At 43.5% G+C, this 23,734-nt stretch overlaps 1 protein-coding gene across 8 annotated transcripts in view; it reads right to left on the reverse strand.

Moving 5' to 3' along the window:
- NEK1 (NIMA related kinase 1) overlaps positions 1-23,734 on the reverse strand; it is a 142,155-nt gene that overhangs the window by 100,895 nt on the left and 17,526 nt on the right. For all 8 annotated transcript variants that reach the window (XM_039542325.1, XM_039542324.1, XM_039542326.1 and 5 more), the window contains exons 5-12: positions 18,931-19,028; positions 16,302-16,385; positions 14,813-14,880; positions 14,594-14,680; positions 13,157-13,211; positions 6,148-6,348; positions 4,097-4,157; positions 966-1,123 (exon numbers count right to left, since the gene is read on the reverse strand). In XM_039542325.1, coding sequence (XP_039398259.1) covers positions 966-1,123; positions 4,097-4,157; positions 6,148-6,348; positions 13,157-13,211; positions 14,594-14,680; positions 14,813-14,880; positions 16,302-16,385; positions 18,931-19,028 — 812 coding nt within the window. The remainder of the gene's footprint in view (positions 1-965; positions 1,124-4,096; positions 4,158-6,147; positions 6,349-13,156; positions 13,212-14,593; positions 14,681-14,812; positions 14,881-16,301; positions 16,386-18,930; positions 19,029-23,734) is intronic.

The following is a 23,734-nucleotide window of genomic DNA, read 5'->3' on the forward strand; positions in this document are numbered from 1 at the left end:
TGCCAGGATTTTGTTACACCCCCACATACAAATGCAGTTGCTTTAGAAGAGGATCTACTCATTTAGAGGTACCTTCCTCCTCAGTCTAGTTCAACTTCTGCATTCTCTGAAGAGCCCAATACATTATGGGGCACGTATTGTATATTAACACAGACAATTTGCTTAGATGTGCCATCTGTTTGACATAAGCTGGGAATGAGCAACAGAAAACGGATCACTTGATGTTCTGTTCATTCCCTCTGGGGCACCTGGCATTGGCCATTTTCAGAAGACAGGATACTGGGCTATATGGACCTTTGATCTGACCCAGTAAGGCCGTTCTTATGTTCTTATCTACTGATCACACTGTATGTTTAAGTTTGAAAAAGTGCTGAATATGGAACAAGTAAACTTACTAATAGAAAGAAATAGATCTGAACATCAAATGGATTAACCAGAAAAATATCTAATAAGTAATAATACCAAGCTTTTATATAGTGCTTTTCCATCAATAGATCTCAAAGGGCCTTACAAAAGGAGGTCAGTATCATTATCCCTATTTTACAGATGAAGAAATAGAGGCACAGAGAATACTCTGAATAGTGACTATTAAAAATAGTTCAACTTCACTTGTAAGTTACTGTATTCGTAAGACTGCCACAAAATGAGGTTACTGAAACCATTCAAGCTGCAGCCAACTTAAGTAGCATTCCAAACCAAACAACTGATAGTATTCTCCCAAGTTCTGCAACATCTTCTTACAAAATAATAATAAGAAATAAAACAAGGCATATATTTGGTTTACCTAAATGCAACTATTTCCTGTATAGATGTGTGTCAATACAACAGATGTAAATGAAAAGCAACTATAATATGATATTAGTGACTAGTATTTTAAGTAGTTTAAGTAAGGTAAATCAAATTAGTTAATGAAAACAAACTTCTGGAATTATGTACCTTCATTATTACCACTCCTGTGCCCTCACCTGTCTAAATTTAGCTAATGGTTTCTTCTCATGAAATTTTTTAGATGCGTCACCAGATTTCTTGATCATTAAAGGCACTCCATATTTCGCAGCAGGTTTAGTAATTTTCTGAGCTGGCACAGCTGAAGCACAGATTTGTCCTTGAGCTGGTCTTTTTACTAAACAACAAAGGAAGAAATGTGAATTGTTTGTCTCATAGTTAAACTTACATAGCTGGTGGTCTTTGGATATTGTTGCATTGCTCTGTCTCAAGTTACCTGACCTATTATCAAGACAAAAGTCTCGGACTACATTCAGAGTATTCATTTGAGAAAGGGGCACAACTTCACTGCAAGCCTTCCCCACTTTCATTAGACAACTACCAATATAGCATCTTCTTCCCACTTGAGATACTTCCCCTCCAAAAAGTAAAAATCATCTCCTCTCCCCACAGAAGCAGAGCAAGAGAAATTTCAAATACCCAAGACACCTGGCCTAGGACACAAATGTGCTCCAGTAGTGTCTTCACAAGTCTTCCTCTCCCCCTCCAGCAATTTGTTTGAATAAACCAGATGCAATTGTATGAAGCCCATAGGATACTCACTTACACTGGTCTCTACAGTACACCTCTACCCCAATATAATGCAGTCCTTGAGAGCCAAAAAATCTCACTGCCTTATAGGTGAGACCGCATTATATCGGGTTCGGTCTGGTACAGCCATGCCAGACTGGACTGGCTTCCCCGGCCGTGATTTAAAGAGCGTGGTGCTCCAGCCACTGCGGGGAGCCCTGGTCCCTTTAAATCACCGCCGGAGCTCTGGCAGCAGGGCTCGGGCGGTGATTTAAAGGGCCCGGGGCTCCACACGAATTCAGATATAACACAGTAAAGCAGCAGGGCTCAGGTGGCGCTTTAAAGGGCCCAGGGCTCCCCGCTGCTTTACCACATTTTATCTGAATTCATGTTATATGGGGTCGTGTTCTATCAAGATAGAGGTGTAGTTAGGCTTGCATGCAAGACCAATACTAGAATATATTTTAGAACATGTACTATTTTCCCAACAGTCAAAATATGCTTTGGTTGAGATATAACTTATTTCAACATTTATTGCACCAATGTATAAAAGTATTTTTTGTAAACACAGTTGAATCTGAAAAGATCATCTCTTTTTCCTACCAAACACAGAGCAAACACAGCTCTCTTAAACTATGTGTTTGGCGGGAAAAAGAGATGATCTTATCTAGATCTCTTCATACTCAAAAGTGCCCCTTAAACTCTACCAAGTTTAGAAATTTCGAATATACAAAATTTCAAGAAAGAAATTTCTTACCTGCCGTTTCTCTCCTCATTCATAGCAAATGGGTAATGCTTCTCATCTATGAAATTCCTATCATTGTATTCCTGTCATTTATCAGATTACTAAGGTGGGTTATACTATACTATACTATATACTATACTACTATAGCTCACCAGAACTTTGATTGTTATTAAGTAGCAGTAGCAGTAGTAGTAGTAGTAATTACAGGCCAGGGCCACTGTGTTGAGCACTGTACAAACTTAACAGACAGTCTATGCCCCAAAGCGCTTACTGTTGCTCTTCAAAAGGAAAAACATCATTAGACCGGCTCAATGAATGAAATTTCTGGTTGAGTTCTGTCTCATTACCAAAGTATATTAATGAGAACAACAGAGTCCCTGCTGAACTACACTTCACTTTTAAGGCCCAAGTGTTAATCATAGGTGGACCAGGTGCAAATGAAGGAGTCTCTGTTTCAAGGAGTCTTATGTTTCTGCAGAGGATCCTTGGCTGTTTATCAAGTACAAAAAGCTGGCTTTCTGGGGCTGTGAAGCATGATTTAACCTCTTTCTTTATGTGGACTGCCTTGAAAGACAGCAGATTCTGCTTTGCCTGGAACATGATTTTCATTGCCTCAGAGGAACTTTGACCTCCACTTACTCCTAATCTAGGCTCATTCTTAAAATAAAGGTGAACTCAGAGGCACTGCCATTGCTCCATCTCAAGCCAAGGACAGTAGAGAAGGAACTGAGTGAGGGTTGGTCCCACAGTGCTATGTAACAGCCAGAGATGGCACAAGATGGCGCCAGTGCATGTGCGAACCAACCAGACACTGCTACTGAAATTCTCTGATTGCAGGGATGCAGATTCACCTGAAGTGGAGCATCCAGAAGGACACTCCTCGAAGAACAACTTCCATTTTAACTATATAATGAGAGTCAGAAGTTTGTTGGACCCTAACTCTGAGATGCAGTCTAAGATCAAAGCTGCTACATCTCTGAGACCCTGCATGACCATATTGTGCAGAAGCTGGAACCACAGACGATCCAATCCTAACTGGCCATTGGGAGAAGTCTGTTTTATGGGGAGCAATGAGCATCAGAATTAATGTATTCTGTTCATCAATTGCTAATACATATAGATTAAGGGTATTACTGTGTGAAGGCTCTTTCACAGGGAAAAGGTCCAGCTAACCCACGGAGGGCCACCAGGCCCATGGAAGGGGGAGATGCCCTACATTGTTCTGGTAACAGTGTTGTACCAGAGAAACTAGAGGGTTAGACCCTCAATGCTGCAGTGATTCCTCTCATCTGAAGAGAGTGAGAGGGGAGCTGCAAGATGAAGTCAAGTCACTATTGCATAAAAACAAATAAAAATTGAAGTTGTAAGACAAAAAGCAGTTGGGAGAAATTGAACCATCAACTTGTTCTGCCAGAGGCAGAAACTCTGGTGTCCTGAGTTGAAAGGCTCAGAGCCTCCAGCAACAACAATGGACCACCTCCAAAATTCACAAAGTGTAAAGTATTACCAATTTGTTATAAATAAAGAGAGAAGCTATGCAGCAGAAATGCTGATTAATCCCTTGATTGATGTTCAATATTAGCAATCTGCTTACTTTTGAAAATAACGTGGCAAGAGTAAAATGTAACTTTAAAAGTTAGAGGCTCATTTTTAGTTTAAATATGTAGGTTACGCATACATGTTTTCCTAAAAAAAAATAATTTATATTGTGTGTGTGTGTACATATAAAGTTATTTCCAGGTTGTTTTTTATATCAGGTCAAAATAAATTCCATATCTGAACACAATCTATCCTACTGCAACTGAAGATAACTGCAGAGCACTAGTGCATATTTACCTGGTGCAACAGGGGCGTCAAACTTGTGGAACACTTTGTGATTGAATTCATCAGCAATAAGCTAAACAAAAGGCAAAGTTGTTTTACTACAATTTTTATGCATGCACCTGCAAAAGATTAAAGTGTTTCAAAAGTCTTCACTTTCCTTACATAAATGGGGAAAACACACACACACACACACACACACACACACACACAGCCTTCTTAGAAAAAAAACATAGGGAATGCATGTGAAAGTAAAGACTGTAATTCAACTTCATTTGCAAAATTTGGTCTTAACTCTGTTAAAATTTACATATACGCCTAACATTATATACTGTGAGACGGAATCAGGCAGCCGCAGAGACAAAAGGAAAAATAACCCACAAATACAGTACAGTACTGTGTTAAACGTAAACTACTAAAATAAATAAAGGGAAAGTTTAAAAAAAGCTCTGACAAGGTAAGGAAACTGTTTCTGTGCTTGTTTCATTTAAATTAAGATGGTTAAAAGCAGCATTTTTTCTGCATAGCAAATTTCAAAGCTGTATTAAGTCAATGTTCAGTTGTAAGCTTTTGAAAGAACCACCATAATGTTTTGTTCAGAGTTACAAACATTTCAGGGTTACCAACTAGTTCCATTCCTGAGGTGTTTGTAACTCTGAGGTTCTGCTGTACTTTTAAATGGAAGGAATTTAATTATTATTTCTTTAAAAACATTATGTGCATCTGTCTGCTTCCTTGTTTATACAGGTCTTGTCCTTTCAAGAAGGAAAAAAACCCGACTATACATGGGAAAACAGCAAAACTAATTACGCAAAGTGCTGTCAAATGCACAAATACACTTACAAATTGAGAAAAATTATACATTCAGATCTTTAGATATTACTAATTACTAGTGTTGGTACAAGTTTTTCAGATACTTTTTTTTTTAAAAAATTCGACATCACTTCAATTGATTTGCACAACTTTCAGTGAAAGAGTCCCATCATCCAGTCTCCTCACTGAACCCACGAGGAAATATTGCCTTTAGAATATGGTAAATTACTGCTAATTAACTCACAAGACCCCATTGAAAATTCCAAACCTACGCTGGCCTCAGGAAGCAAAGTCAGATCACAGGGACAAACAGGGTAAGCCTTAGGACAGTGTTAACATTGGACGGTTAAGCCCCTAAACAATTCTTTAAAAAACTATTTACAATATTTGCTCCCAATGGGGATCTACTCCCTATTTTAGCTCTAAAAGATATTCCATGAGAATTTTCAACTCCTATAAGAATGCAAGTTTAAAGTTCATTTGGAATTTCAATTTATATACAAGTTAGATTTACACATGTCCAAAAGTATATAAACAAAATCAGTATTCTTTGCCATCTGCTATTCTTGTTAATCTTTATATTGTTATTTTAATATAATACTATCACCCGAACCGATCATGGAATTCCACATGGGCAGAGACATGTTGAATAATGTCCTTAGACTTACTCCTATGTCCATTTAAACATTCCTGGTTGCTTTAAAAACAAACAAAAAACACCCCACCACAACCCCCTCTCCCCACCAAAACCTGGTTAACTTTTAAATAGTCACAAAGCAGTTCATTTGGAACGGTTTGCAAATTTATGAAAAAAAAAAGTATTAAGGAAATGCTACTAGTAGGTTACTGAATTCATTGTCAGTCCCTTATAGATAGTCTTTGATTTATTTGAACATATGGCTAACTACAAGTTTAACTGTACATTCACACAGGACATGATGCACTTAAATTAAACAACTGAATTACTGAAATTCAGGAATAGAAACAATACTTCAACATCTTGAAATTAAATTTGTCAGTAGTTCATTTTATTGGTATAGTAAGTGTGACTGTTTGCTAATATAGTAGTAACTATTTTTCCTCAAAATAGATACAAGTTCTTTACTTTCTATTGTATTTCTGAAAGTAATTTCTCATGAGTATCTTACATTCTAAATTTGCATCTTAATATAATAAAAAGTGCACATGGCTGCATACTGCACAATAAATAAAAGGGGCAGAATTATTAAGCTATTTGAAAATAATTTCCATACCTGTGGTGTAAGAAATTTTTCCACCCGTTTGGCTATAAAGATTTTCTCCAATATGGAGTTGACTGATGGTCTATGCCTAGGATTCCTTTTAAATAATTGTGAAAGCAGATTACGTAAATCGTAGGAATAATGCAGAGAAACAGGAGGAAAAGATCCAGAGATTATCTTCAGTACCAGGTTTTTCATGTTACCAGCTTCAAACTATAATTACCAGAGAGAAATTAGCATACATTAATATGTATACTGTCATACTGGCACGGCCGCAAATGACTTAATTTACATAAACATATCAAAATAAAAAAATTATGGTACTTCTCTTTAAATATTTGAAGGGCCATTATCAAAAGGTCTTTTAGAACTCAAATCTGCTCTGTATTGAGTAATCTGAAGCTAAATATTTTAATTTTATACAACTCTGCCACACTAAATAAGACGACTAATTTTTGGATTCTAAAAGTGTTTTGTGCTTTTTGCTAGCTCTGTACCTACAGTTAACCAATAAAAATTGTTCCCAGAGCTGGGCAACAGTCAATGGTAATGCAAAACAATGTTTTGGAGTAAAATGCGTATAGTTTGCTAGCCTCTTTCCTTTTAGTCCACAAGATTGTCAATCCTCTTATGAAAACTCTAGGAACAAAAGAATTATAAAAGGTCTGTGTTCCAAATCCTGAGAAGTGTTGAGATTTCAACATGAGCTGTAGGTACTCTGGCACCTCTACGGAATTCACTCTAATCAACAATACTGATTAGACCCCATGTTTTGAAGCAAATTATGATGAACTGTTAAAAAGGGACATCACTTGAAATCCAGTCTATTAAATTATATATACCGTATATACTAGATCACAAGCCGGTTCGTTTATAAGCCGACCCCCCACCCCCAGATGGATAAATAAAAATGGAATTTTTTTTATGATCCATTCATAAAACGACCCTATAATTCAGAGGTCAGCAAACTTTGGCTCCTGAGCCATCAGGATAAGCCGCTGGTTGCCCAAGATGGTTTGTTTACCTCGAGCGTCAGCAGGCACGGCGGTAAACCTAAGTAAACGAAGTGTCCCGGCGTGCCAGCTGCTTACCCTGAGGGGATGGGACAGCAACTGGTGGGGAATTTTTTTTTGGGGGGGAGAGGGGGAGTGAGGAGAAGCTGGGGGTCAGGGAAGTAACCCCTGTGACCAGCCCCCCACATGACACCACCCCTAGCCCAGGACCCCCACTCTCCCCATCCCATCCTTTCCCAACTTATTCAGGGAGGGCCAGGGGAGGATGTTTCTGGCCTGGCGGCACAGCCGCAGCCTGCTCTGGGGGCCAGGGCTGAGCGCCACGGCTGCAGCCTGCCAGCCCCGGAGCTGCAGCTGCTTCAGAGGTTGGGGGTAGAGCAGCGTGGCCAGAAGCGGAGAGACTCTGGCCCCGCCTCTTCCCTTCTGGCTTTGCTGCCTCTCCTTGCTCCCTCTGTTGTGGGGAGGGGCTGTGTCCCACCTCTCCCTCTCTATACCCATTCGTAAGCTAACCCTCTTCTCTGGTGCTTCCCTTTTTTACTAAAAAAATTCAGCTTGTGAAGGAGTATATACAGTAAATACTTTCCAGTACCACATCTGCCTCTGAAGCCCCTTTCCAAATTTTGTCATTTTACAATTATATTTTCCTATTTTTACAAATGTTTCTCTCCCCACTGTTGTCATGTCAGTGACCCACCAAACAGGGAAAACTGACTGACTAGACGTAGGAAACAGTGATGGATTACACAAGCTAACTGAAAAATATTTTTCCTCTAATCGCTTTCTGTTACAGTAATTTTAGATAAACAGTTTCAGACAGAAGTGTGATTTTGTAATGACAATACTCAAACAATCAAACATACTAATTTCAATTTTATCTAAAATAAAGGGATGAAGTGGGATGGGAAGGTAAAGAAGAGAGCAATATACACTAATAGGAAAAGGATAGTCTGCAAAAAGACACTCTCAAAGCCTCTAAAGAGCAGTAAGGTATAATATTTAAAAAAAAAAATCTAGAAAACAGAAGACACTTTCCTGTCCTTTTTACCATTTCTGCATGCTACAAAGGAAGCTCACTAATGCTACTGTACCAAACATACAGACTGAATTCACTAATAACTAATTAAATGTAAAAGTGAACAATCACGCGAAGAAGAAAAAACGGTTAACTATCTTTTCGTAACTGTTGTTCTTCGAGATGTGTTGTTCACATCCATTACACATTAGGTGTGCACGCGCCAAATGCGCGGATGTTGGAAACTTCTTCCCTTAGCGACTCCCACGGGGGAGGCATGGGAGCCCCGCCAGAGTGGCGCCTCACGCTGGTGCATATATACCCCTGCCAATCTGACCCTCCTTCGGTTCCTTCTTGCCGGAGACTCCGACAGAGGGGAAGGAGGGTGGGAAGTGTAATGGACGTGAACAACACATCTCGAAGAACAACAGTTACAAAAAGGTAGGTAACCGTTTTTTCTTCAAGTGATTGTTCACGTCCATTACACATTAGGTGACTCACAAGCTTACCATAGGAAGAGGGTAGGAGTCATGGAACAACTGATTGAAGCACAGCCCTGCCGACCGCCGCGTCCTCTCTGGCCTGGTGATGGACTACGTAGTGGGCTGTGAATGTGTGCATTGACGACCAGGTGGCAGCTTTACAGATCTCCTGGAGTGGAACCTGTGCCAGGAAAGCTGCTGAGGATGCTTGAGCCCTAGTCAAGTGAGCTGTGGTCGCCGGGAACGGCACCTTGGCGAGCTCATAGCACGTGCAGATGCAATCCACAATCCAGGACGATATCCGCTGCACCGAGACAGGGAGTCCTTTCATTCTCTCCGCAATGGTGACGAACAACTGTGCTGACTTGCGGAAAGGTCTAGTTCGCGCCAGATAGAATGCCAGGGCCCTACAAACATCCAGAGTATGCAGGCTATGGTGACTCGGGTCCGTGTGTGGTTTGGGAAAGAACACTAGCAAACAAATGACCTGTCTCATATGAAATTGCAAGACTACTTTAGGGAGAAATTTAGGGTGTGGCCTAAGTACACTGTACTTATAAAAAAAAAACGTAAACGGGGGCTCTGAGATGAGGGCCCTCAACTTGGACACCCTCCTTGCGGACGTAATGGCCACCAAAAACACCAACTTCCAGGAGAGGTGAGTGAAAGAGCAAGAGGCTAGGGGCTCGAAAAGGGGTCCCGATGAGCTTGGTCAGGACCAGGTTAAGGTTCCAGGGAAGGACCGGAGGGCATGAGTAAGAAAACACCCTCTCCAGCCCTTTCAGAAACTGGGCTACCATGGGGTTGGAAAACACAAAATGCCCCAACTCCCCCAGGTAGAATGCCAAAATGGCAGCCAGATGTACTCTAATTGAGGAGGGGGCGAGATCTTGATGTTTAAGGTGCAGCAGGTATTCCAGGATAACTGGAACAGAGGCCTGAAGTGGCTGTATATGCTTTGGTTCACAACAACAGGAGAACCTCTTCCACCTAGCAAGGTATGTCGCCCTAGTGGAAGGTTTCCTACTGCCGAGGAGAATTTGTCGCACCTAAAGAGAGCACTGGCTCTCCATCGCGTCCAACCACAGAGTTTCCACACCATGAGATGCGGAGACTGCAGGTTCGGGTGGAGCAGGCACCCGTGGTCCTGTGTGATGAGATCTTGGTGCGGGGCAGGACAAATTGGGTCGGTTACTGACAGCTCCAGCAAAGTCGTAAACCAATGTTGGCGGGGCCAAGCTGGGGAGATGAGAATCATTACCGCCTTGTCTCTGCGAACTTTGAGGAGAACTCTGTGGAGGAGCGGGAGGGGTGGAAAGGCATACTTCAGGCTCTCGCTCCAAGGGATCGCAAAGGCATCTGCAACGGACCCCAGACAGTGGTTTTGTAAAGAGTAGAACTGCGGGCATTGACTGTTGTCCATGGTGGCAAAGAGGTCCATTTGGGGAAAACCCCACTTCTGGAAGATCGCTTGCAAGACATCCGGTCTCATCGATCATTTGTGCATGTGGTACAGCCTGCTGAGGTGGTCCGCCAGCTCGTTCTGCTCCCCAGGAGGTATGATGCTACGAGGTGTACTGAGCAGGCTATACAAAAATCCCATAGGAGAAGGGCCTCTCGGCAGAGGGGAGAAGATCGGGCTCCGCCCTGCTTGTTTATGTAGAACATGGCAGTAGTGTTGTCTGTCAGAACTGTCATGCTGTGATCTTCTAAAGCAGCGTGAAAAGTTTGACAGGCTAGGCGAACCGCCCTGAGCGCCTTTACATTGATGTGGAGCAACTTTTTGTCCTTGGACCACAAGCCTTCCGTCCAGAAGTCCCCCAAGTGCGCTCCCCAGCCACGGTATGACGCATCTGTTACCAGCGTAGGTTGCGGTGCAGCGAAAGGGATCCCTTTCCAAAACCTGGGCAGGGATTGTCACCACAACATCGAAGGGGTCTCTGCCTGGATGATACGACTGGGCTAGCCACAATTGTAAAGTCCTGAGTCGTAGTCGAGCGTGTTTGACTATGTGGCTGCACGTCGCCATGTGTCCTAGGAACTGCAGGCAGCATCTGGCCATGGTTGTGGGGAACCTCAGCATTGAGTCTATGGCACGCTGGACGGCCAGAAATCTGGATTCTGGGAGGCTCGCTCATGCCTGTACCAAATCCAGGACTGCCCCAATGAACTTCAGCCTTTGCGTAGGTATCAAGGAGGACTTGGGCACGTTGACTAGAAGGCCTCGCCTGCGGACTAGGTCCAGTGCCACCGTCACATAGGAACGGACTTCCTCCTCGGACCAATCCATGAGAAGCCAGCCGTCTAGGTACAGGTATACTCGAATTCTCCTTTTTTGTAGAAAGGCTGCCACTACCGACATACATTTCATGAAGGGGGGTGTGGGTGTGTGACGACTGCCGCAGGGCAAAGGGTAGGACCGTAAACTGGTAATGATGCTGGTTTATGGTGAACCACAGGAACTGCCGGTGAGCTGAATAGCGATGTGAAAGTACGCATCTTTCATGTCGAGGGCAGCGTACCAATCCCCCGGATCCAGGGACGGAATAATAGTGCCTAGGGAGACCATGCGGAAGCGGACCTTGACTAAGAATTTGTTGAGTCCGTGCAGGTCTAAAATGGGTTGAAGACCCCCCTTTGCTTTGGGAATAAGGAAATAATGGGAATAAAGCCCTTTTCCCCCTTAGATCCCGAGGGACCTCTTCCACTGCCCCCGCCTAGAGAAGCATCTGTACCTCCTGCATAAGGAGTTGCTTGTGAGAGGTGTCCCTGAAGAGGGATGGGGAAGGTAGGTGGGAGGGAGCGAAGGAGGAGAACTGACACATGTATCCCACTTGTACTGTGTGTAAGACCCAAGGGTCCGATGTTATATGGGACCACGCACGGTAGAAGCGGGACAAGCGGTTCATGAAACACAGGGAAAGATCCAGTAACTGGCTTGCACACTCTAGCACACCTTCAAAACCCTTGCTCGTTGCCGGGTTGCAGCTTGCCCTGGCCCTGGCCTTGGCTAGGCGTGTTGTTCCGCCTCCGCCTGTAGTCTCTGCCTCTCCTATGATACGGCTCCTGCCTAGGGCAGGGCTGGTATTGTCTTTGCTAAGACAGCTGGAGCTTGAAAGGCTTCCTCCGAGTCACCAGGGTGTGCATTCTCAACGACTTGAGGGTTGCCCGGGAATCTTTGAGGCTATGCAGCCTGGCATCCATTTGGCCTGAAAAGAGACCAGACCCTTTGAAGGGGAGGTCCTGAAGGGTATTCTGGACCTCTGGTGGAAGGCCTGAAGCCTGCAGCCATGCCAAGCGCCTCATCACCACTCCTGAGGCGATTGTTCTGGCTGCTGCATCCGCCGAGTCAAGAGAGGGCTGCAGAGAGGTCTTGGCTACCACCTTTCCTTCATCCACGAGGGCCAAAAACTCAGAGAGCCCTGGGGCAAGGAGTCTTTAAATTTCGAAACTGCCGTCCAGGAATTAAAACTGTGTCTGTTCAGGATCGCTTGCTTGTTTGCTATCCTCAACTGGAGGCCCCAGAAGAATAGACCTTCCTGCCAAATGGGTCTAGATATTTAGACTCCTTGGCCTTAGGAGCCGGGGCTTGCTGACCATATTGTTCCTGTTCATTGACCACTGAGACGACCGGCGAACAGGGGGCTGGGTGACAAAAGAGAAAGTCGTATCCCTTGGAAGGGGCAAAGTACTTCTGCTCTACACCTTTTGCTGTTGGCGCGCTAGAGGCCAGGGTTTGCCAGACCATCTTGTAGTTGGACTGGATTGTCTTTATGAGTGGGAATGCAATTCTGGAGGGGCTCTCGGGGCTTAAGATGTCCACCATAGGATCCTCCTACCCTACTGCTTCCTCCACCTGTAGGCACAAGTTCTGGGCAACCCTGTGGAGCAGCACCTGGTGCACTCTGTGGTCAATCAGAGGAGGCCCCGACACCGTGGTGCCCGCCACAGCTTCATCTGGGGATGATGAAGAGGTGAGGGCCTTCTCCATCTCGTCTTCCAGCAAGAGATAGAGAGCTGTTCCAACGCCACCACGGATGGTAAGAAGGAAGTGAAGGGGGATCGGGTCAGCAGGGGTATATATGCACCAGCATGAGGCGCCACTCTGGCGGGACTCCCCTGCCGCCCCGATGGGAGCCGCTAATGGGAAAAGTTTTTGATGTCTGTGCACGCGGCGCACGCACACCTAATGTGTAATGGACGTGAACAATCACTCGAAGAAGAACATCGTTTACTGAAAGGAAGGGTAAAAAAATGTGTTGCTAAATATACTACACAGATGTGCAAGACAGGAGTCAAACAAAAAAAAGTGAAACAACAAAGATCAGCAGCAATGTGGGGGGAGATGGTTACAATAGTAAATTTAATTCCAAAAGCAAACACATACCATGAAAAGCCCTGCATCAGCTCAAATACAATATATCAGTCTGAAATTTGGCAATGGACAAAATAACGAAAGAGATGTGTTTGTAAAACAGAGTAATAATTCCAAAATATTTTAAAGTTTTACTTACTGCATGTTTAAGTGTGCACATTTCATAGAGAACACAACCAAGAGCCCATATGTCACTAAACAAAGAGAACAGACCTGAAAAATTAGTTTTTACTCCAAAAATTATCTAAAACAGTGATCCTCAGACTGTGGTGTGCGAGCCACAAGTGGCTCTCTAATGCATCTCCTGAGACTCTTTGCAGCACAATATATAAAAACCATTCTGTGATTTAATTATTAACCAAATCAGAATGTTTTTACTATGTTATTAACCAATCAAGTTATCAATCTGCACTAAGTTATTAACTTTTTTGCCGTGAAAATACATATATAAATAAAACTAAATATTTCCCTTGTCACGCTGTTTAAATATGAATAGTACTATAGTAAATGAAACAAAGAATTCACGCTACTATGGCTCTTTTGTGGGTAATGTTGATCCCAAATTTGGCCCCTGAACCACTGAGGTCTGAGTATCACTGCTCTAGCAGTATGTTCTTGAAACCAAGTGATAGAAATTAAGCATTTTGAATTTTGCAAGATGTACTAGCTTCCTATCTATTTTAAAAACAAACATGTCTCTTCCAAACAAAGACAGCACCAGATATTTCGGCTCCAGACTCTCTTTATGTAGGAATCAATACCATACTTATCACCTTGATATCTGATTTAGATAAATTGGATAAGTGAATGGTGGGAGAAATCTTTTTTTAAGAGATGCAAGTACCAAAGATTGTGTGTCCTACACAACTGGACATTTCTAAAGTATTTAAATATTTTTAAAGTGTTGTGGGCTTTTTTTTTTTTTAATTTCAGTTATTTAGACAGTTTTAGTACTGATTAACCCTGTCCTCACTTCTTGTGAATGGCAAAGTCTGGCTGGGACATGACTGGTTATATCTCAGCCTGGAGTGAAACTGCTGCACATAGCTGATCAGAACTAAGTCCCAGTTGTCATGCTGGGAGTATTCTATGGGGTGGGGGGCGAGGGAGGGAAGGAACTCAATCATATTGCTCCTCCCAAAAAACAATGAGGATTAATAGATAAGTTCCTCCACCACCATACCTGCCTAAGCAGCTTTGGATTGGCATAGATTCCAACAGAAGGAGAGTCTGGCTAATGCACACAAGATGAGGTTGGAGAAGACGGGACCAGCTATTGCTTCAAACAGTGGTGGCATGAGAAAATGGCCTCTATGGAATAAGATAGCACTACATTGGGTCCAATCTGGTAATTAGCAGTGAGCTACAGCACAGACCCTCATATGTTTAATGAAGTCAGTTATTGTGCTTGCGCATTCACTCAATAGATTTTTCCAATCCATCTAGTAAAGTGCACAGCATGCTGGAGATCAAGACTGAACTCTTTACTATTGCATGAACAGAATAGCTCTACATTTCTAAACAAAATAAATCAAAATGAAACAAGTCAATTATTAAGTAAAATGTTTTACAGTACCTTTTATTGTTGTAAGGTTTGTTCTGACAGATTTCAGGTGACAAATAGTATGGTGTTCCTATGCAAGTGCGAGCCAGCTCTACAGTACTAGAATAAAAAAGGAAAATTAAAAATGAACGTTAACTAACTTACAAAAGTTACATAGTCATGTAGCATCCATTTTTGCTAGATCGATCTACTCATATTAGTGTATATAGAGCAGCAATGAATGAGTGTTACCTGTTAAGAACTCTAGCTATTCCAAAGTCTCCCAGCTGTATTGTTCCGTCTTTGGTTAAAAATATATTCTAAATACAGGGGGGGAAGGTGGGGGAGAAAGTCAGTTACAACTCAAGTGCAAGAATGAAAGTATTTCATTGTACAAAAAAGTTACAAATGGAAATGTAAAAAAAAATTGACATTTTTGCCTATTACTTGACTGGGGGTGTGTGTGTGTAGGTGGTTTGAAGGGATGCCTAATATTAAGCATCTGCTTCACTGTATCACCAAAGAGAGTCAAGACATTTCAGTTCTATCTACTGTACCCTCCAAATACAACCATGTCGGGGGATAAACAAATGTATTTTAGACCTTGTCTACACTGAAATGCTAAACCGGCGTCACTGCAATCAATGCAGCAGTGTCAGTTTAGAAGGTCTGGTGCAAATGCTGTAGGTTGATGGCAGAGCGCTCTCCTGTTGACTTCAGAACTCTACCTCCCTGAGAGGTGGAAACTAAGTCAGTGGGAAAGCATTTTGTGCTGACAAAGCATAGTGTAGACACTGAGGTGATTTTTTCCACACCCCTGAGCAATATAAATTGACTTAAGTGGCAGCGTAGACCAGGCCTGTCTTTTCAGGACCAATGTTTTCATCCTTGTAATGCTTTCCTTTCTCTGCCTGTTCTGTTCTTGTAAGCAGGCACTTCTAGAAATATACAGGTATTCTGCTCTGAAAGATTCATAAAGCAGGAATCTGATAAAATTTCAGCATTTAGCAGCATAAACTGCAGAAAGCAGGAAGAAACAATAAAATATACATGCATATTGTGTTGGTGGTGGTTTGGTAACCCATAGTAGACTAGACTTTAAAGATGTTTCAGTCTTCATTTTGTAGAGCCTACATACCTAACATTTATTTAAAAAACTGTATTAAGGTCCCATCTATACAAATAGAAGCCTTATAGTAACTGTGTCCCACTGCAGCTGTACTGGTAGCGCAGAAGAACCCACACAATCCAAGCATGAAAGTCTTCCTAACAGCTCTTTTTCTTGATTGTAAAAAAATGTCATAAATAACTCAAAGCTAAAATCCAGTCCCAAAAATCTTCACTGAGCAGGTGCTACTGATTGTTATCTTAGTATTTGTCAGTAGTATTTAATATAAAATTCCAGAATAAGTTTTTTTAAAAAAAGTTATTTAACTAAGGATTTAGCCAAACTGTACTTAACTACCGCAGGAATGTTTTGTATATTTATATTTAAAAATAGATGGAACACAAGTAGCCTGTGTCCCATCTAGGTGGCATTCTGTTTGTGTTCACTTGTGCAGCACATCTTGTGCAGCAGACAACAAGGTCTGATTCAAGGCCCACTGAAGTCAATGGGACTGAGGTAGTTATACATAAGACCAGGTTATTTCCCCTACCCGGTTGGGAAATAACAATCAATCAATAAAATAAAGTAAAATAACTCTACTGTAGTTCAACTTGAAGATATTATCCAGCATACCTGTGACTTTATATCTCGATGCAAAATTTTTCTGTCATGTACATGTTTTAGTGCTAAACAAATCTGTACAAACCAATCCATGATCTAAAAGTAACAGAGAAAGGTAGAGTTAGTGTCCTATTTTTATTTATACACCCACATGCAGTTTTCAAGTCTGTTAAAAATAAAACAAGGATTAACCTTATTCAAGTTTTACTGATCTAGACAGTTTACTGTCTTTAAAAGTTATGATAAAACTGTGTGTATGTATATAATTGGGTTATAATTTTTTTAGAACATGGCTTTTCATCCTTTAAATTCTATTTTTTTGCGGGAATACCCCTCGGTTACAGCAACACAGCATCTCAACGGCAGACCAAAATAAATGTGTCTTCTTGTAGTCCATTAAGAAATTAAACATAAAAAAGGCTAAAGCTCTCCTACTAGCATCTATACTTTTATCAATTTTATACTATGCTATTCTTCACTTTTATATAAAAAAATCTGATCTTAATTACAGAAATGACAAAACAGTATAAAAGTAGGAAACTGATTCCAAGCAAACAAAACTGAGTTTGATAGTTCTCATTTCATGGCTTTTCTGATTAACAAAAAAGGTAAACTTTTCCATCCTTAAAAAAAAATTAAAAGTACTGTAGTTAAGCACTTCATCTTTTCAAGTTACCAATACACACAGACATCAGTATTGTGCTATAATTCTATTAACACTTTCACCTCCACATTTAGCATCTCTCCTAGTAGTAGTCCTAATTAATTGGTAAGGATTTAGAAGATAAGTGTTTTTCTGACATGTGATTTTCTTTTTCATCTCCGCTTCTCTCTATACTGCCAGCAAAAGCCCAATGTATTCCCAACCCTTGCCAGCCAAGAGTATTGCCAGATTCTCTTCTCTGCTTATTTGTAGCATGAAAACAAAATCCTCAGAGACTTCACAACTCCTTGACTAATGTCCCAGGGTATGACCACATGAAGAAAGAGATGCTATTTACACATTTCCAAGACTGAAATTTTCCATTTTGAAGAACTTTTGAGTTAATGGATTTAATATGATGTAAACCTTCAAGTTTTGTATCCTTGATTTCATTAAAGTAACAAAATGCATATCAGAAGCCCAACATCACACCAGTGAAAGAAAAGGAAAAAGGAAAATCCAAGAGGTTTAATGTTTGATTCACCTAGAACAGTGGTCCCCAACCTTTCTGTGGCGAGTAGCACATTCATGTTTTCAGAAGAGCGTGGTGGACATCAACAATTTTTCAAGGCTTATTTTGTATTTGTACATTAAATAATACAAAAAAATCATATTTAATATTACATCAATATATTAATCCATAAGATAAAAAGGGTAATTTTACATGTAAATGGCATTAATTAAATTATTCGGCAATTACTCTTTCACCTTTCCATGTGAATTTGCTCTTTTTTATCTACCTGTAAGAAAAATTAAGGTGTTTTTACAAAATTAAAATGAAAACTGTTTGATATTTTTTATTTTAAAAAAGTAAACCACTGCTGAACTGCTGGTCCAAATATATTTATTATTCTTACTTTAACATAGAATGAAGCCTGCAGCCCTGGAGTTCTCTGTCCCCAGCACGGGCGGGGTGGCAGCTTCTCTCCGGCTTCAAGCTGTGGCCGCAGCCCCTGCCGGGGACAGAGAACACCAGCGCCTGCAGCCCTGGAGTTCTCTGTCCCTGGCAGGCACAGGGCTCCGGCTTTTCTCCCATGCTGGGCACTAAGCAGGCCCCGCACCTGCCAGGGACAGAGAACGCTGGCGCCCGCAGCCTGCAGCCCTGGAGTTCTCTGTCCCTGGCAGGCACAGGGCTCTGGCTTTTCTCCCATGCTGGGCACTAGGCAGGCCACGCGCCTGCCGGTGACAGAGAACACCGGTGCCCGCAGCCTGCAGCCCTGGGAGTTCTCTGTCCCTGGCAGGTGCGGGGCCGCGATTTCTCTCTAGCTTAAGCCGTGGCTCCACGCTTGCCGGGGACCAAGAACACTGGTGCCCGCAGCCTGCAGCTCCGGAGTTCTCTGTCCCCAACAGGGGCGGGATCACGGCTTCTCTCCGGCTTTGAAGCTGGACAGAGAACGCTAGCGCCCGCAGCCCTGGAGAGTTCTCTGTCCCCAGCAGGCACGGGGCCGAGGCGTCTCTCCCCTGCTGGGCACTAGGCGGGCACACAAATGCCCCAGCGGGCGCCATGGCACCCGCAGGCACCACGTTGGGGACCACTGACCTAGAATGTCTCCTTTATTGTAGTTCCATTAATAAATTTGGTCTATGTTCCAAGTAGTATGAAGTTCTTAGCACTCTATAGCTATAACAATCAGGCTTTTATCTATATTAAAATAACCATATTCACCAAGCTGATCCAAAACTACACCTCTACCCCAATATAATGCGACCCGATATAACATGAATTCGGATATAACGCGGTAAAGCAGTGCTCCAGTGGGGTGGGGCTGTGCACTCTGGCAGATCAAAGCAAGTTCGATATAACAGTTTCATTTATAATGCAGTAAGATTTTTTGGCTCCCGAGGACAGCGTTATATTGGGGTAGAGGTGTACTCAATTTAAGTATTCTTCTGCTCAGAAACTGTAGAATGTAAATTACAGTCCAAAATTCCCACTACCTGATCTTCTGAGAACAAGATGCCTTTCTGAGCATTTATTCGTCTAAACAGGTCCCCTCCTTCACAGTAATCCATCACTATATAGAGAGAGCCATTTTCTGTAAAAACAAGAGATACTTCAATACTTCATGACAAATACTGATGCAAAAGCTTTCTGAAAATCTTAACATATAATTTTTTTTTGTATGTCATAGCACACAGTAAGGGCAAAGACTAAATCTACAAGAGAAGAAAGAGTTATAAATTATTTATTTGCCAAGCTTCAGGCAAACTGCTTATATTGCAGTTTCCATTGTTGGCATTGATGATTCAGTAGGTGGCATAGAATCATAGAATTCAAGATCAGAAGGGACCATTATGATCATCTAGTCTGACCTCCTGCAAGATGCAGGCCACATAAGCCGATCCACCCACTCCTGAACTAATTCTCTCCCTTGACTCTGCTGTTGAATGCTCCAAATCATGATTTAAGGACTTCAAGTAGCAGATAATCCATCAGCAAGCGACCCCTGCCCCATGCTTCGGAGGAAGGCGAAAAACCTCCAGGGCCACTGCCAATCTACCCTGGAGGAAAATTCCTTCCCGACCCCAAATATGGCGATCAGCTGAACCCCGAGCATGTGGGCAAGACTCTCCAGCCAGACCCTCTGGAAAAGGCTAACAATATCCCAACATTGACCCTTTGTACTAATTACCAGTGTGGCACGTTATTGACCTATTGACTAAACCCGTTATCCTATCATACCATCCCCTCCATAAACTTATCCAGCTTAATCTTAAAGTCATGGAGGTCCTTCGCCCCCACCGTTTCCCTCGGTAGGCTGTTCCAGAATTGCACTCCTCTGATGGTTAGAAACCTTCGTCTAATTTCAAGCCTAAATTTCCTGACTGACAATTTATATCTGTTTGTCCTCATGTCCACATTAGCACTGAGCTGAAATAATTCCTCTCCTTCCCTGGTATTTATCCCTCTGATATATTTAAAGAGTGCAATCATATCTCCTCTTATCCTTCTTTTGGTTAAGGAAAACAAACCGAGCTCCTCAAGTCTCCTTTCATACGACAGGCTTTCCATTCCTTGGATCATTCTAGTGGCCCTTCTTTGTACCCGTTCCAGTTTGAATTCATCCTTCTTAAACATGGGAGACCAAACCTGCACACAATACTCCAAATGAGGTCTCACCAACGCCTTATATAATGGGACTAGCACCTCCTTATCTCTACTAGAAATACCTCGCCTAATGCATCCCAAGACCGCATTAGCTTTTTTAGCAGCCACATCACATTGCCTACTCATAGTCATCCTACGATCAGCCAGGACTCCTAGGTCCTTCTCCTCCTCCGTTACTTCCAACTGGTGCGTCCCCAGCTTATAACTAAAATTCTTGTTAGTCATCCCTAAATGCATAACCTTACACTTTTCACTATTGTATTTCATCCTGTTACTAATACTCCAGTTTACAAGGTCATCCAAATCTCCCTGGAGGATATCCCGATCCTTTTCCAAATTGGCAATACCTCCCAACTTGGTGTCATCCGCAAACTTTATCAGCCCACTCCTACTTTTGGTTCCGAGGTCTTCACTCCATATCACATAAACCGACACTTCAATAGGGGCCACCGGGCCATCCCAGTGTGTCCTTCCATTTCAGTGATGGGTAGAACAACAACAACAAAATTCATGTATGGAGATAATTCTTCAAGAAACTCGAGACCTGTGAAATGCAATGCTTTACAAACCTTCACACCCTTCCCGAAAATTCCTTCCAGACCCCAAATATGGCGATCAGTTAAACCCTGAGCACGTGGGCAAGACTCACCAGCCAGGACACCCAAGAAAGAATTCTCTGCCCCCACCCCATCTAACATCCCCAACTTGGTAGGCAATCATACTGCAGGAAAGGATCTGGGGTTACAGAAGGATCACAATTCTGTGGCTGGGGGCTCCATGCACTGCCACCGTCCCGAACATAGGCTTCACAACTCCCATTGGCCAGGAACTGGAGCCAACAAAAGCTGTGGGGGTGGCGTCCGCGGGCAAAGGCAGCACGCAGAACTGCCCGGCCATGCCTACGCCTAGGAACTGAGGGAGGGACATGTCGCCACTTCTGGGGAGCCTCTTGAGGTAAACGCTGCCCGGAATCCTCACCCCTCCCGCGCCCCAACCTCCTGCCCAGCCCTGAGCTCCCTCCCACACCCAAACTCCTGCTGCTGTTGGCAAGGTGGGAGGCATGGTGGCCCGAGACTGCCTCAGCAGCAGCCCGTCTGGCTGGCCCAGCCGCTGTCTGAGCTGCTCAGGCAGCCCCTGGGCCAGCTGCACCAGCCACTGCAGAAGTCATGGAGGTCCCAGAAAGTCACAGAATCTGTGTCTTCCATGACAAACTCGCAGCCTTATTCATAAGTGCTGTGCATTTTGTAGGAACGTTACACTTCTTAAGCGCTAAGGGGGTAGGAATGCTGCCCCCGGATTTAGAGCGGCTGAAGTGGTTCCCACACCCCCACACTTCCGATCAGGAGACACACAGATAAAGCACCGACCAGGTGCATACCACTGGAGTACACAGTGCATAAGGCACCAATCAGGGAAGGGGGCGAAGTAGTTGGATTATGTTAGCACATGCGCATAACAGAATGATTTATGTAACCATTATAATAAAAGACGTGGAAAACCCCCGCTTGGGGCACTCCACCGGAATAGACTGACTGACTTGGCTTCATTCATTGCTACATCTGGTGACCCCGACGTGATTCCCCCTGCTCACCAGCTGGAAAAGCCTTCGATGCATCGACCCTCGCTGAATAGCCCCGTTTCGTGAGTATGGGGGGGAAATTGTCAGCTCAGCAGAAGGTTCATGCGAAAGAGCTGCAAGATATCATACGACAGACTGGCAGGCCAGTTTCCCTGGGTCAGTTAGAAAAGCTACTAATTGAAATCAATCGCCAATGTCCTTGGTACCCGGATCACGGGTCACTGTCAGTAGATGATTGCATAAAGATAGGGGCGACACTGCACGCGGAGCCTAGAGCCGCGGTGCAGTGGCTCCTGCTTTGGCAGCGATGTACAGAGGCTCTGGAAACAATCAGGGTTGGAGCGTCATCTAGGGCTATCCTTCTCACCCCCGCGCCTTCGGCCCCCCCTCCTTACCCTCGGATCTTGCCCCCGAAGCCGCCTGAGGCGGTACCCGAATGCCATGATGCATGTCCGGGTACGGATGGCTTTTCACAGCCGACTTCCCGGCTGTCCCCTTTTCAGGCAATGTTACAGAGGGAGAAGGAGGAGGGAGGACAGAGCTCCGAAGAGATAAGGGAGTTATTGGCTGCGTTCCCAGTGACACATCGCCCTGGCAACGCAGAGGGGGTGGCTGAAGTGAGGATTACAGCCCTCCCCTATTCTGTTCTCCGAGAGGCGAGACGAGCGGCTACTGAGTCTGGATTGGAATCCACCTTTACCCGAGGCATGTTAGAAGGGATTGCAAATGGGTATAGCATGCTCCCCCAAGATTGGAAGGATCCTTGTAGGATGCTTTTAAGCCCCACGCAGTATGTTATTTGGGATAGTGAATTTCAAAAGGAAGCTTTACAACAGAGGCAGGCATTGGGGGGGGCCTATACTCCCGAGCAATTGTATGGAGCAGGACAGTTCGCCGCTATACGAGAGCAGGCAGATAATCCTGATGCCCAGTGGGAATTAATGAGGAAACTCGCTTATCGGTATCCCCCTTGAGGGACTGGCAGATACTGGAGCTGACGTTACAGTCATCTCCGCTTGGTAGTGGCCGTCCACCTGGGACAAGTTTGAAGTGCCAGCCATTTGGGGAGTGGGCGGATTGCAGGCTGCTCAACAAAGCACCCGATGGATTGCTATGACTCCGCGAGAAGGGGGAAAGGAGATTCTCCCTAAGCCCTATATTATGGATATTGCTGTATCCCTTTGGGGAAGAGACTTGTTAAGCAAATTTGGATTGCATTTTACTATTTTTGACTGAGGCCAATGTTTTATTTTCAGCCTTTTTCAGTTAATTCATTTTGTTCACATTTTATTATTCATGATTGAGTTTACTGCCCTTCCCCTTGTATGGCTAACCAGTACCCCTGTGTGGGTGGAATAGTGGCCACTGCCCCAGGAGAAGCTTTTTGCATTGTATCACTTATGTGAGGAACAATACCAGGCGGGCCATGTGGAAAAATCCACTAGCCCCTGGAATTCGCCAGTTTTTGTTATCAAGTAAAATTTGGTAAATGGCGAATGCTCCATGATTTTAGAGCGATTAACGCCTGCATTTAACCCATGGGACCCCTGCAGTGTGGAACCCCAAATTCCAGTTTTATCCCATATGATTATTAGCTTATGATAATAGGTTTTAAAGATTGTTTTTTTAATGATTTTTCCTTGTTTTAAAGATAGGGAGCTTATTTTCCCCGGGGAGGTGGTGGTGGTTTTTATTTATTTTTTTGGACCCCTGCCCCCGGGCACGATGGGGCTAATCCTCCCTCGTTCCCATGCCGGAAAATATGGCATTTAGATAGTCCCCAGGGTAATAGACAGTGATTATATGGGAAGTATTTATGTTTAAATTTGGGCTTATATGCCAAAACAGCAGCACCAAGGGGACTCATGGGCCCAGATGGTGATCCTTCCCTTCCCTTTTTGGCTAACATATTTTGCTATTGCCTGGCCGAGTCCTGCCGTTTTCATTGCAGCTTTTCTTGGCTGTTCGCCAAGTTCCCCTTCTTCTTGGCTGTTCGCCAAGCCCTCCCTTTCTCTTGGCTGTCCGCCAAGTTTCAGTTGCACGTGGTGTCCTTG

Source organism: Mauremys reevesii, linkage group 5 (genome assembly GCF_016161935.1).
Source record: "Mauremys reevesii isolate NIE-2019 linkage group 5, ASM1616193v1, whole genome shotgun sequence".
Classification (NCBI taxonomy): domain Eukaryota; kingdom Metazoa; phylum Chordata; order Testudines; family Geoemydidae; genus Mauremys; species Mauremys reevesii.